This window comes from Bubalus kerabau, chromosome 13 (genome assembly GCF_029407905.1).
Source record: "Bubalus kerabau isolate K-KA32 ecotype Philippines breed swamp buffalo chromosome 13, PCC_UOA_SB_1v2, whole genome shotgun sequence".
Classification (NCBI taxonomy): Eukaryota; Metazoa; Chordata; class Mammalia; order Artiodactyla; family Bovidae; genus Bubalus; species Bubalus kerabau.
In genome coordinates, this window is record NC_073636.1 from 7,798,406 (window position 1) to 7,813,220 (window position 14,815).

General features: G+C 35.0%; 1 protein-coding gene across 4 annotated transcripts in view; it reads right to left on the reverse strand.

Moving 5' to 3' along the window:
* ESF1 (ESF1 nucleolar pre-rRNA processing protein homolog) overlaps positions 1 to 14,815 on the reverse strand; it is a 58,115-nt gene that overhangs the window by 41,231 nt on the left and 2,069 nt on the right. For all 4 annotated transcript variants that reach the window (XM_055543433.1, XM_055543434.1, XM_055543436.1 and 1 more), the window contains exons 3-8: positions 10,738 to 11,144; positions 10,029 to 10,142; positions 7,987 to 8,087; positions 6,853 to 7,005; positions 4,103 to 4,217; positions 2,296 to 2,443 (exon numbers count right to left, since the gene is read on the reverse strand). In XM_055543433.1, the coding sequence (XP_055399408.1) occupies positions 2,296 to 2,443; positions 4,103 to 4,217; positions 6,853 to 7,005; positions 7,987 to 8,087; positions 10,029 to 10,142; positions 10,738 to 11,144 (1,038 nt within the window). The remainder of the gene's footprint in view (positions 1 to 2,295; positions 2,444 to 4,102; positions 4,218 to 6,852; positions 7,006 to 7,986; positions 8,088 to 10,028; positions 10,143 to 10,737; positions 11,145 to 14,815) is intronic.

Here is a 14,815-nt window from a genome sequence, read left to right on the forward strand (position 1 = left end):
ATCTTCAAAAGGTGATGTGAAAAAAACTGGTTAAATAAATGTTTTTATAGGTTTTTTTCCTCTGAATGAATAAAAAATAGTCCACAACATTCTTTCCATCCTATCACACTTTTACATTTTCACTTGAACAGCTGAAATTCATTTTTTTCCTGTTTGTGCTTTATGCCACAATAATAATGTTGGATGGAATTCTGTCATGTATCCCGTAATTCAATGGATAAAACATCAGGAACGCATTAACAAAATGGCAATGTATTTCTTTCTATTAAAAGCTTACTTCTGAAAACATAATTAGAAGCAAGCTGCTTCCAGGTTGAAATTTTAGTGGTAAGTCTCTGATGGCCTACTTTAAATTGATTTTTTCCAGTACTAAAATTTTACTTTCTGAAGCTCTAAAATGTGGGTTAACTCATGTAAGTCTGTTTTCTCCCAATTCAAGGACAATACTTTGTGAAAGACTTAATTCTATATAAGGAGTGAAAAAAAATTGTAACAGTAAGAAGCCCTGGTATGATCTCTTATAAACTACAACAGGAACATCCAGTAACTTCAAAGCATTCAAATATACTAATGTATCTATCAGAGGTACTAAATTATAGATTATAGTAAGCTTGCAGTCAATTAAAATACTGAAGAAAAATGCATGTTTTTAAAAACTTAATTAGTACATTTCAAACAAAAAGCCATTAATCCTTAAAGTTTTAGAAGTAAAAATATATGATATGAGGTAGTATGCTGACTTTATATATGTTATCTCAATCTTTTCAACCACGAGCAGGTACTATTATGATCCCCATTTCATAGCTACGGAAAGAAAGGCACTGGGGGCAAAGAAAATCTAACCCAAGCCTCAAAGTTATTTTAAAAAGAAAGAATAAAACTTCAAAGAATGGACAAATTAGTGAAGAATTACCAAATCAAAATTAAGGAGAAGATGATCATTATCGAGAGGACCCCATTGCCCTGAATGCACGTACTGGTCTACCAAACAAATAGCCCTGAGACTAACCGACAGTTTTGGCCGTTCTCGCAGGCCAGTAAGACAAAAGTTAAAAAACCAACTAGTACCCCATATTTAAATAAGTAGGGACCCCGAAAGATATACTCCAGGGCAAGGATCAACCACAAGTAGAGGAGCATAGGAAGACAGTGGATAAAAAAAATATAGGAGAGAAACAACATGGAAGTTACAGTGAAAAGATTCAGTGTATATTTAATTGAAGTCCCAGGGAAGGGGGAATAAATACCTGAATAGATAATGGCTGAAAGATACCATGCCACAAATTCAAGAAACCCAACAAACCCCAAGCATAATAAATTTAAAAAATCTATTCTTAGTTCATATTAAAACTGCAAAAAGACAAAAAGAAAGAGAAAACTTTTAAATGCAAAGAATAAAATCCAGACAACCTTCAAAAGACTGAAGAAAGTAGACTGACAGCTGACGTCTCAAAAACAACAAATCAGAAGCCAGCGGAATATTATCATCAATGTGGGAACAAGAGGACTGTCCACCTAGAATTTTTTTTTAATCATGAAAATATATTCACAAATAAAGGCAAAATAAGGACATATTTAGACCAAACTAAAACTCAATTTTGGAAATTACCACAAATATACTTAAGGTAGAAAGAAAATGATCCCAAACAGAAGTATGAGATTTAGAAAAGAACAAGGAGCAAAAGTAGTAGGGAAAATGTGAGTAAATGTAAACAAAACAGTAATATTAATGTCCTATGGTACTTAAGAAGTAAAGCACACAGAATAGCATGAAAGCTCTTTTAAGATTCCTTGTATTCTCTAGGAGGGTAAAAATATTTATTAGTATTCAACTTTAATAAGGATGCAAGTCACGATTTCTAGGATAATCACTAAATGAACAGGAAGAGTCTACTTTGTAAACTAACTGAGCAGAAAAACGGTATGTAAAAAATAACCCAAAAGCTCTTAGTTTAAAAAAGGGATGGTAATAAAGCATTTTACTTGTTTAGGTGATTGCATAACTGTAAGAATCATGTGTCGTCTAAAAGACCAGACCCTTTTTTTGTTGAGGATAGGGTTTTAAAAAAAGTGTCTTTGGTTGAAGAAATTCAGGCTAAGAAAATATCTCTAAATCAAAAACTTCAATTACTATCTATAAGTATATATAATACTGTTCATGTGAGCATACTTCACAGACAATTTAAGGATTAGATATTCTCTTTCAAGCTACTGCCAAAGACATATTGTCATTCGTAAGTCTAGGTTAAGTATTCAAATGCTTACAAAAGCAGAACACCAAAGACAGACAAATACCTTGTGGTTCTTCCTCTATTTCCTCTTCATCTTCACTAGAAGAAGCTAAATAGGCTTGAAAATCCATGTCCAAAAGTTCTTCCTTTTTAAATTTCCTGTTCAGCATTGTAATTCTTTCATGATCAGTCTCATCCCAAGTGATCTCCACCTTCCACCAACGAATAAGAAAAAATAACATATAAAAATGGAAATGTCAGCAAGCCAAACTTGTAAAGAATACTTATTGTTAATGTGGATGTTTAACAGTAAACTAATAAAGACATACTAAAATCAATAATATATAACATGCTTAAGGCAAAAGTTTCTACCTGTGGAAAGGGAAGCATTTCAGTTAACCTGTGTCTGTATCCTAACTCTCTACTATACACAAGGCACTTTATTGCTGGGAGTAAAAATTCATCAGTATGGACTGACTGTGGTGAAAACAGGAAACTGCACTACTGAAAAAGTTAACATTATTATGAATGAGTCAAAACATGTTTTTCACCTGGAGTTCTAGGCATTTCAAGAGGTCTACAAACTGAAATTTCCTGATAAAGCTTTTACAATAATCTCAGTGTGGTCCTTTTTCCAAAAGAGATTAAAAGCCACTGATTAGAAAGGCATTTACTGGTTGAAAGCACAGGCAACCCTCATGACACAAGAATTTATCTATAACATGATCAGTCTGGTGACATGCTCCTGTCCTCTACGAAGCCCCCATTCTGAGTCTTGTTAGAGATTTAATCTCCATCACAGGGCAGGTTCCACATCCTTACTTTTTTTCCCTCTCAGGCTAATCTCCCCAGATCAGAACAAAAGGAGTACTGATTAACTAAGAGATCCAATCCTTAAAATAACTGCCATTGTTGGAGAAATTACTGTTAGTTCCACAATTCAGAATTATTCCTATTCTGGTCATTAAGACTGAGCTGATGACCACAAAATCACTTCTGAACTGAGACAGACATGGATGATACAGCTAGGCCATAGGAACTCAAGACTGGCTGACCGGATAGGCCTGCCTAGTTTTTAGGCTTGAAAATAACATGATCCTAGGTTTTGTGTGACTGAATCTTTCAGACTTCACTTACTGCACACTGGTGGGGTTTCCCTATACTTAGTAACTAATCAAGGCCACACAGTATCCGCAGGCTGCAGGTGGCAGATACAGCAGCTCTCTGCCACCCGGCTGGCCTCAGAACAGCACGCTGGTTTGTCACAAGAAAGGCAATGAGAAGCCTGTGTGGCTGCTGCAGAGTTCAGCTGTGGGTAAAAGGTACATGGGGCAAGAGAGCAGACAAGCTAGGCAGCTAAGTAACAAACTAATTCAATAAAAATCTTTTAGCTGTTTATTATTAAGCATTACTGTGACATTGAAGTAGAATTATTTTACTTCAATTTTTTTTTTACAATTTGGGGTCATATCTGCAGAAAAAAATGTGTCCCTATTTTAAATTTGCACTGCTTCTAACTGCGATTTGAAGTAGTGTTAGCTCCTTGCCCCTACTCCCTAGGATACTAATAACTGACATATTACTTATTAAAGAATCTAGTTAAGTAAGACTGTATGGGAAAGATAGAAGAGAAAAAAGAAACATTTGCAGATAACTGACTCAGGCTTAAAGGTGTAACAAAAATCTGGAAACAGGTTCAAATAGATGCGGTAGATAAAAATGCAAATACACTTGTGTTTAATTTCTATTTGTACTTATGCATTAAAACTTTGAATACTTTCCATTTCCAAAGATGCTATAAGTAAATAACAAAGTCTTTTCTTAAAGCAACAACAGAGTCCAGCTATATACTTTCTAAAGTGAAGAAGTACCGTTGATGTTCCCATTGCAGCAGATGTGAAATATTTTGGTTTATATGCTGTTAAATCCACTTCTGAGGCTACATCCTTGGGCTCATCATCAAAAGTAATATCATCTGGTATAAACCTAAGAAACAAAGGGAAAAAATGAATTCATTTAAACACATGCTGCAGTGATAAACAACCAGAGTTTAGATTGTCTTCTAATTAAGTATAGTTTATACATATATACCACATAGAGGTTCTACAGAACACACATGCAGATGAAGTAAACAATGTTAGAAATAATCTTGGCACAAAACTTTTGAAATTCATAAGCTATAAATCTGTAATTCCACTAAATCTAAGTGAACTCTGTAGGTAGAAACCCTGCATTAGGAGTCAGTTAATGTGAGTCTGGTGTAAATACACATGAGTCCCTCATGCTTCAAAAAGACCTAGATTCCTGATAACATAGTCACTGACTTGCTTCATGATATTCTGAAGATCAGACAGAATTATTAAAGGGGAAGTACTCTGAAAATAAAGTATCATACAAACGAGATATCACTGAAATAATGAAAAGCTTAAGGCTGATTCTTCAACACTAAAAATTTTAATATTATCTTATAATTTCTGTCACAAGTAATAGCAGTTAAATGTAAATTAGCTACTGTAACTGTTTGACAATTCTTAGCCATCAGGCTAATGAACGGGAGGAAAAAAAGCAAAGAGAAATGATCCATGGTTATTATATTTAGGTTCTATCATTTTCATAAATTTTATTTTCACACACACAAAAAAGCATGAGCTATATATTGCACCGAAAATGATATTTGAGGGAAGGAATGAAAAATTAAGGTTCATTAGGTCTACAGAATATGCTCCACCACATACACTTTTGCACAGATTTAGTAGAAGAAACATAACCATCTGAGATCAGTATTTTAAACATTGTCAATAGGCATGATTTTGAGGTAGATGAATAAAGAGTTCCCTAGATAGTAGGATAGCAGCAGAAAACTCAATTTTCTTTTATGAAGAAAATATATGACAAAACAGGGGATGTAAGTTTTTCCCATGGTCATTGATCTTGTTTTCTAGGTACTGCCAGAGGCTATTCTAACACTGCATGGAAGTGTCCCAAAAAGGAAAAGAAAGAACAAAATGATCCTGAGAAGAACATGTAAACATGAACTCATGACAGGCGGCCTGACATTCTAATGTTTAGTAACTACAATTAATACATTTAAAACAAGCACCTCCTTTTGAAATTATTAAAAAGAGAAGGAAACAGCTTGTTTGATGAGATAGGTCCTTCTTGCTATATACTTAAGCATGCTAAAATCTTACCCCAAACTATCAATGCAAAAAATTTTATTTGTATTTTTCTATGAGTCAGAATGCTTTTGAAGTATGAAAGCCAGTGACTATCAACTGATGCATTTTTTCCCCCCCTAAAATATTTCATCTTGACAAGAAAGCCTCTAACAAACTTGGATACAAAGAAGTGATTTCTAGCAGGAGGGAGGTTCAAGAGGTAGAAGATAAAACAAAAAAGAAAAAAAAAAGAATCAATGATTGTGAAGCATGATCTTAATATACTGATGTGTCTCTGTATTAGTCACCTGCTGCTGCTAAGTCACTTCAGTCGTGTCTGACTCTGTGCGACCCCACAGACAGCAGCCTACCAGGCTCCCCCGTCCCTGGGATTCTCCAGGCAAGAACACTGGAGTGGGGTGCCATTGCCTTCTCCAGTATTAGTTGCTTAGTTGTGTGCAACTCTTTGTGACCCCATGGGCTGTAAGCTGCCAGGATCTTCTGTCCATGCAATTCTCCAGGCAAGAATACTAGAGTGGGTTGCCATTTCCTACTCCAGGGGATATTCCGGATGCAGGGATTGAACCCAGGTCTCCTGGACTGCAAGCAGACTCTTTACTGTCCGAGCCACCAAAGAAGCCTTAATATACTGATACTTAATTTAAAATTAAAAATCTTAAAAAAAAAAAAAAAGTGATTTCTGTTGACAGTGTCACAGTAGAATGGTTTACTGGGTTCAAGGAACTAGACTAATGATAAAATGGTACAACAGTTTAGCTTCCTGGTTTCTTTAGAACAGACATTCCCAACCACGTAAGGTTTTTCAGCTTGGGTCAGTGAATCCTGAGCACATGGTGGAAATAATGCCCAAGTCTGAAGACAAGGCCAGCAAGACCATCTACTCATCAGCACTGTCCAATAGAACTTTCTATGATGATGTCATCAAAGTTCTATTTCTGTTCTGCCCAACATGTGGCCATTAAGTACTTGAAATGTGTCCAGTGTGACTAAGCAGATGAATTTTAAATTTTTTAAGTTTTTAATTAAATGTAAATAAGCCAGATATGATTACTGGCTACTGTACCAGACAGCATGGATCAAGAGACACTAGTCTATTAGCAAATGCCTTTGCCTCCACCTCAATGCTTTTGGTCAAGTTACTTCACTCTGGTTCCCTAGTTCTAAAAGACAGCTGCCAAGAAATATCATTGCATAAAACCCACCATCCTAAAAACACATCTGACATATCTGAAAGCATATAAATGTGAGGTGACTTCTAACACTTCAGCATTTTCTCATTTGAGTTTTCTTTCTTAAGAGTGATGTGCTACAAGAGCATTCTACTAAAAGGGAGAAATCCTCTTAGAAAATGAAGCAACAGAGAGCACTACCAATTCTAATATCTCAGTTCTTACAGTTACATTGTGCTACAAGATTAAACTGGTACCACACACACGAATTACCTTAGATCTACAAACGAACAACTACTTTCGAATTCCAGGCCATCACAATCCTCATAAATTTTAGCAGCTGTTTCAGGAGAATCACAGTCTACTACTGCATAATAGTATTTCAGTCGTTTGAATTGATAATCTCTCAGTTTTTCTCTAGAGGCCCTAAAAAGGGGGAAAAACTCATTAGGTTTACTTAAACAGGAACACAAATACCTCTCTCCTTGTAAAAAAGAAATGTAACTGTTCCAAGAAAAACATATTACAAACTGGCTTTTATTATAATCCATCTTCCTTTATGAATAGCCTTCTTGCCTAACATTAAATACTTACACACAATTTATTATTTTGACAAGGTACAGACTAGGGATTTTGACTGGAATTTTGTATTTTGAAAAGGAAAGCAAGAATTACATGTGGCTACCTATAATTTTAATTTTTAGAAAAGATTATTTTTTGTTTGTTCGATTACCATATACAGCTCTCTCAAGTAAATCCACTGAGGAGGACCACTGCAGTATAACATATGCTAAGAAAGCACTAGCTTTTATTATAAACAAATACCTGATCTTGTAGAACTTTATTCATGTGTTGTCAAGACTAAATGGTATTTAAGTTCAACTTACTTAACTATAGCTTATTCTTTGAGTGTCTTCATCTGGCAAATAAAAATTTGCCACCAATTTTTATTAAGTGCACATATAGCTCCACCTAGTGGATTCAAAAGTACTTAAAATTTATTTCTCTACATGATGATGATGAAGAACTTTATTATTCTTGCATTCTTATATTTTTCTATTTAACTAAGATAAATTATATAATTTGGAGGTAAATAGTTTCAATGCCCTTTACATAGAAATCAACATCTAAGAAAAAAAGCAAAATTTATTGATTCAGGTTTAACCATGAAATGTTTTTCAAAACTGCAATAATTACTTTCATGAATACAGAAATATAAATATGTACAGAAAATGTGTTTGGAATAGTGTGTCACTTCTGGCAGACTTTAACTTTCTTTGCAACCTATTTTAACCATGAATGGCACAAATATAAACTTTAGTTTCAACTATGAAAGTGACCAGAATTCTGAATTAGTGACACAAACTCATATGAGGTTTAGTTTTATTTTCTGGAGTGTTTTAATACCAGTCCTTTTCAGGAGCATCTTCAGGAATGCTTAATAACTCCACTGGTCCTTGAACGTGCTCTTCCTTCATCCTCTCCTTTCCAAACTCTGAAGGATATATCTAAACACAAAAAAATAAGATCAAAGTAATTTATACTTCCCTTTTCTCAAAATATACAGACCTTTGAAGGTCAGGAACTCTCAACAACTAGACAGAATGCAAACAGCAAGAATGGCACATACATACACGCTCCCATGTGTGAAAAATGACTGGATAAAATAATCTGAATTAAATCTTTGGTATTTTTTTTATCCCGGCTACTTTTGAGAGTCAGGAAATATAATCGTATTAACCTGCAGTGTTTTGTTACTACCAGGCTTAATATTCATTTATTAACTAATGTATGCTTTTTTCAGTTGTCTGAAATACGTAATTTATCAACTAGGGAATCCAAGTTTTTCTCACTAATCTAAGTTGCATAAAACAGGTTTGGTTTTATTTCTATGAAGCCAAGCCAGGTTTATTCTAATATGTCTATAAATAATAATACTATATTTAAAAATAATTAATCCACAATGCATGTGAGACAGGATGATGCAGGGCAACAGATGTAAACCATAACAGGTTTCAATGTAGAGGTTTTTAGCATATATGCAGTCACATGTTGATTCTTTGTGGTTTTTCCTCTTTATAAGTCCAGTGATTCCTACTGCCCATCTCCTAAAATATAAGATTTAACAAAAACACCATTCTATTTCAATTCTGCCTACAGTTTGACTTTTAATTTTTTTCTTTACTTCATCTGGCTATCATTTGGGAGAAGTGAAAGTGAAAGTCGCTCAGTCGTGTCCGACTCTTTGTAACCCCATGGACTATACCGTCCATGGAATTCTCCAGGCCAGAAGAGGAGCGGGTAGTCTTTCCCTTCTCCACGGGATCTTCCCAACCCAAGGATCGAACCCAAGTCTCCCACATTGCAGGCAGATTCTTCACCAGCTGAGCCACAAGGGAAGCACAAGAATACTGGAGTGGGTAGCCTACCACTTCGTCAGGGGATCTTCCTGACCCAGGAATTGAACCGGGGTCTCCTACATTGCAGGTGGATTCTTTACCAACTGAGCTATGAGGGAAGCCTTAGTTGTCCCTATGCTCTACCCAAACCTGAAAACTTCTGCAACATTATAAAATGTTGTGATGTTGTAACTGGTAGGGTAAATCCTTTTATACTGGTATGATTTCTCAAAGACTTATGAGTCATTCTCACTTGTTTATTTTTTTAGATAACTAATGGCAACCTTTTAACTTTCATTTGCACTGAGATTTTGACTGAAACTATACTAAAACTATAGAACTGATATCTTAAATATTTAAACTGAACAACAGTAATTTAGAGTTGCTTCAGGCGCTGTAGTAGATACTTCGTATGATCTGCTTTTCATTGAATCCTTACCACTATCTTAAGAAATACTACTATTATATCTACTTAGAGGAGAAAACACATTTGAGAAATAATCAATAAAATGCACAAGATCATATAGCATGTGTCAGAATCAAGATTTGAATACAGGTCTGTCACACTGCAAAGTCTAGAGTCTTAATCACTATGTGGGCTTTCTAGAAATACGGTATCTCACCATTTTTCATATATTATTTATCAAGTGTTATAGCTTACTTCATATAGGTTGTGTTTATAAAGTAATTTGTAAGATTTTTATATATTTCTGCTGTTAGTAAAAATAGAATGTTACTTGTTAATGTTAGTAATGAAACTTTTTAAAAAAATATTTATCTTATACCCTGTCCCTTTACTGAGCTTTATTATAATAGCTTTTCAACTGATTACTTTGGTTTTCATAATTAAACACAATCATATAACCGATCAATAATTTTACCTGTTCCTTTCTTACCTTCAAACTTGTTTCATCAGTTTTGTGTCTAACTGTATTGGAACAACTTTCAGATTAATTATTTTCCTTAAAAGGAAAACTATGACTATAAAAAAAGGGATTTAACTTAGAATGCTTAGAAATACTTCAAAATGAAATTGAAGTAAATTCTCACCTTTACAGAAAATATAACACCTCCTTTAGGTTTAAATGAATTGAACAAAGCCAGCAAATCTTTTGCCTTCAATCTATCCCAGTCCATGTTGCAAACTGCTAATCGACACGTAATCTAAAAAATGACAAAAATTACTTATTATATAAACTATATCATTCCCAATGCTTGCAAAATTAAGATAGTAAATATAATGCCTATCCTGAAATAATTAATATAGTATTTCTCTAAGTGATTTCAGTATGTAAAAGGAAACTTCAGATGAGCAACACAACAGTAAAACTAAACAGAAAAGCACTCTCTTATTTGGTTCTTAGTTCTTGAATCAGAACATGAGGATGAGCTGATTCTTTAACTACCAAGTTTATTAAGCTATTTTGCCACCCATGAGTGAGTAGGAAAGTTTAATATATCAATCTATAGCATTTCTAATAGGTACAGTAGGAACTGATACACACTTCTAGTTAAAACGATTTTCTAAAAATTTCACATGACTTCTGATTATTTATATAGAAATTCACCCCTAACTGCTGGAACAGATATTAACTTTATATAGGTATATTCTGTATCAAGAAGTTTTAATCAGAATCACCATCAAGATTTATTATTTACCAATAAAGCTTTTCCTTATTAATTTAATTACATTAATCCTACCATCCATAACAGCTACTTGTACTCTTGACAAAATAATCTTATTTATTCAAAAGGTTACCTCATCAGCCCGAGGAGCATCTTTATCTAATTCTCTCCAAGCATGCTCAAAACCAGATTCCTCTGGAAGTAAATCTGCCATATCGTCTTCATCTTCAGAACTGGTTTCTATATTACCTTTGCCCCTCGCAAGATCAGGGCCACTGTCGCTTTCATCATCATCCTCACTATCACCTTCCTCATCATTTTCAATTCCTCCATCATCATCATCATCATCATCAGCATCTTCATCATGAAGATCAGCAGCAGCGGCCCTACAAATGCCTGTAATTTCATCTTCAGATTCTTCATCACTTCCTGTTTCACTAGCACTTTCTGAATCTTCCTCCAGAGCATCTTTGTCAAACCTTTTACCACCTGTTGAGTCTTCATGACCATCGCTGTCTCTTGCCATTATGAATGGAACCACTGCAGAAAGGTCAAAGGAGAAATTAAGAAAATGTAAACGATGTATTAAATTAAATCCAAGTTATTTTGACCTCAAATCCAGTAAAAATTTAATTTCCATGAAGCAGACTAAAGGAAAATATAAATTCAACAAAATTCATGCCTAACCAAATGAAGTTTTGTTAGGAGAAAGAGTAGGAACTAAGCTTTATTTCAGTATCACAAGAGTGGGGTGTAATAAAAGATAACCAGCAGATGTGAAAAAGCCAAAAAAGGGCATTAACCTAAGTTCTATAAATGGGATCAGAAAACTACCACAATTATGAAAGTAAATTAGTATGAGATAAGCATCAGAATTCATTTTTAAACAACTTGCTTAAAATAACACCTTGGGGACACATTTCTATCTAGTATTGCAGTAATTCTTAAGCATCAGTTATTATCATACAATTTTCATGATTTTTGCCTATCAATGACATTTTTCACGAAGCTGTTTTTTTAATTAAAATTAGCAGCTTGTTCTAAACACTATCCCTGAAGTCACAGATTTCATATATCTGTGATGTGGTGGTTACTTTTTCCCTCTAAAATGTTGAACCACATAACTATTAATATAAAAAAAGTTTAAATATCACCTGATAAGACATCGTCTCACAGTTAACAGTGGTACACATATCACATTTGGGGTCATGTAACAAACTGAAAAAATTAAATCATAGTATTTTAATATTTTTGACAATATCAAGTATACTCATAACATTTATTCATACACTAAATATTTGTTCAAGGCCCACTGTGTACAAAACCTTATTTTAAATAATGAGAGAATACAAAGAAACAAACAAAAATAAGCTAATAAATAAATAAACAATGAGGGAATACAAAAATAAGTTAACTGCCTCTGTTTCTAGATGGCAATACTCTGGTGGTAACTGCAAATACTACTACTTACTTACCTATTTTTTAAAAATGCTTATTTTTCTCTGATTACAAAAGTAATGACTGCTCATAGCAAAAGAAAAACAAAAAAATATGGTTTAATGAAGAAAATAAAGATGACTAGTAACTTTTCATTTAGAAGTAACTGGGTGGTTATTTTGGTATGCAACTCTGTAAATTTGTTTTCTATGATATGCCCCCTAATTTAAATAGCTGGTCATACTATCTACTCAATTTTGTAATCTATTTTTAAAACTTCATATGTTACAGACATATTTGGAGGTATCGGAACTCATTTAAGGGATTCCTTGACAGCTCAGTTGGTAAAGAATCCGCCTGCAATGCAGGAGACCCCGATTCGATTCCTGGTTTGGGAAGATCCACTGGAGAAGGCATAGGCTACCCACTCCAGTATTCTTGTGCTTCCCTTGTGGCTCAGCTGGTAAAGAATCTGCCTACAGTGTGGGAGACCTGGGTTCTATCCCTGGGTTGGGAAGATCCCGTGAAGAAGGGAAAGGCTACCCACTCCGGTATTCTGGCCTGGAGAATTATACAGTCCACAGGCTCACAGCGAGTCAGACATGACTGAAGACTCTCACTTTCATGGTCTTTCATTAATGACTTATGTTACCATTTTAAAATTTCAAAACAGGGTTACAGTCCACGTTCTTTGCACACATGTCTCATTATTTATTTAAATTCTTAAGCACACAAGTGCTGGGCAACATTTTAAAATGACATGTAATATCAAACTGCAGCTCCTCACATCACCTTTACCTCACAGCACTTAAAAAGCCCCTTGTACACAGTAGTTGCTGGAATGGTGAGTGATGAATACTAATGAGCAAAAGATGGTGATATGTGGAGTCACTTAATCTCTAAGAGATAATGCTTTTTCTGGATTGAGGAACCAATGAAAATTACAGCAAGCAACAAGGTGGGGCAGAAAGACTCAAAGACTTGAGTTAGAGGTCTGTGTATCCTCATAGAAATCACTTTAACCTTGTTTCCTAAGTAATGTAACCTAATTTCTCATGGTTATTCAGAAACCTAAGATAATGTAAAATAAATCCAAAGGATTACTGGACATATTAATATTAACCCAGTACCCTAAATCTACTGAAATTTAAAGGAAGCTAGATTAACGTAGCTCACAAATGCAGCATCAGGCCAACCTTGCTACTGTTCCAATCTGATTTTGTTTTCCATTTTCAGTAACCAGACTTGCATCCCTTCTCCCTATACCTCAGTTTGCTGCCTGGTTCCTCTACAAATGGAATGAGATCTCACTCCTAACCCCTTAGTCCCTGTTATTTAGAATTCTGTCCACTGCCTGATACTTCCTACCTTCTCAATGTGACCATGGCCTGTCAAGACGTTTCTCTTTTATTGATGCCTACCCTGCTAGGGTACTGTAACCATAACCACCCTTTGTCTGGGTTATCTGAACATCACCAGTTTTCAGTTACAACACCAATGATCAGCAACACCAATACTCAAAATTTCCTGCTGCCGGACAGGACAATTCTAATTAGCTTAGAAAACTTGTGAACATGAACTAGAATCAGACATTTCTTACTTCGTATCAAATAATCATTTCTAGCTTTATTCTTCACTCACTCCTTCAGACATCTTATTATCTAATCAAATAGGAATACTGATCTCTTCTGAACAAGCCCAACCAAACGTCTGCTCAAAAAGTTCTCTCCATTTAGGATACTTTGGATTCCAAGTTTAATTCTTCTAAACTCCAACAGAGATAGCACTTCACCTATGAATTTTACCAATTACTGTATCTTGAGTGACCTCTTCCTCCAAAGTCTCAGAGGCCTTTTCTTCTACGGTACTTAAAATTACTCTATTATGTATTATGGTTCTGATTTCTTCCACTTTGTATCTGCACTATCCAATATGGTAGCCAGCAACCACATATGGTTAACAGCACCTGAAAAACAGCTCGTCCAACTAGATATAGTAAGAAAACAGAATGTAAAATATCCTATTACATTTTCATATTGATTACATATTGAAATAGTTTTTGATATATTAGGTTAAATAGTATATATACTCATAGGAGAAAGCAATGGCAATCCACTCCAGCGTTCTTGCCTGGAGGATCCCATGGACGGGGAGCCTGGTAGGCTGCAGTCCATGGGGTCGCACAGAGTCGGACACGACTGAAGTGACTTGGCAGCAGCAGAATATATTCATGTATCTATTAATCACTGGTTTCTTACTTTTTAATGTGTCCAATAGAAAATTCAAAGTTACAGACTTCTATTGGACAGTAGTGCTTCAGATCAGGGCTATTGCATAGTGTTGCAAGCCATTATTTGCAAAAGCTGATTTTCAAAGGGTCAAGAAGGGCTACAATCAAAACCAAACTTCAATCACCAAGCCTCACACCTTGCAGGAACAGTGTGTCTTTTTGGGGAAAACAGTCTATGCCTCCCTCAAAGGTACTGTCCTCACCACGCTGTGAGCTCTGGAAGCTCTGTGGGTCCAGAAGGGCGTATGTTTTTCTAATTTTTGTAAAGGCATCATTTAAACTAGCAGTAGCCCTAAGATGGGAGGAATCATGTCTTGATGTTCTATCTGCCACATATTTACTAAAAGTAGTTGAATAAATGAAGCAATGCCTGAGTACCCAACTCTACTTTCTTCAGATACATCTCTTCTTACCCTGTCATGAGATCACATGACACTTTATCTAGTTAGAGAACACAGCTGTCTCTAGTGCTCACCATAAATCA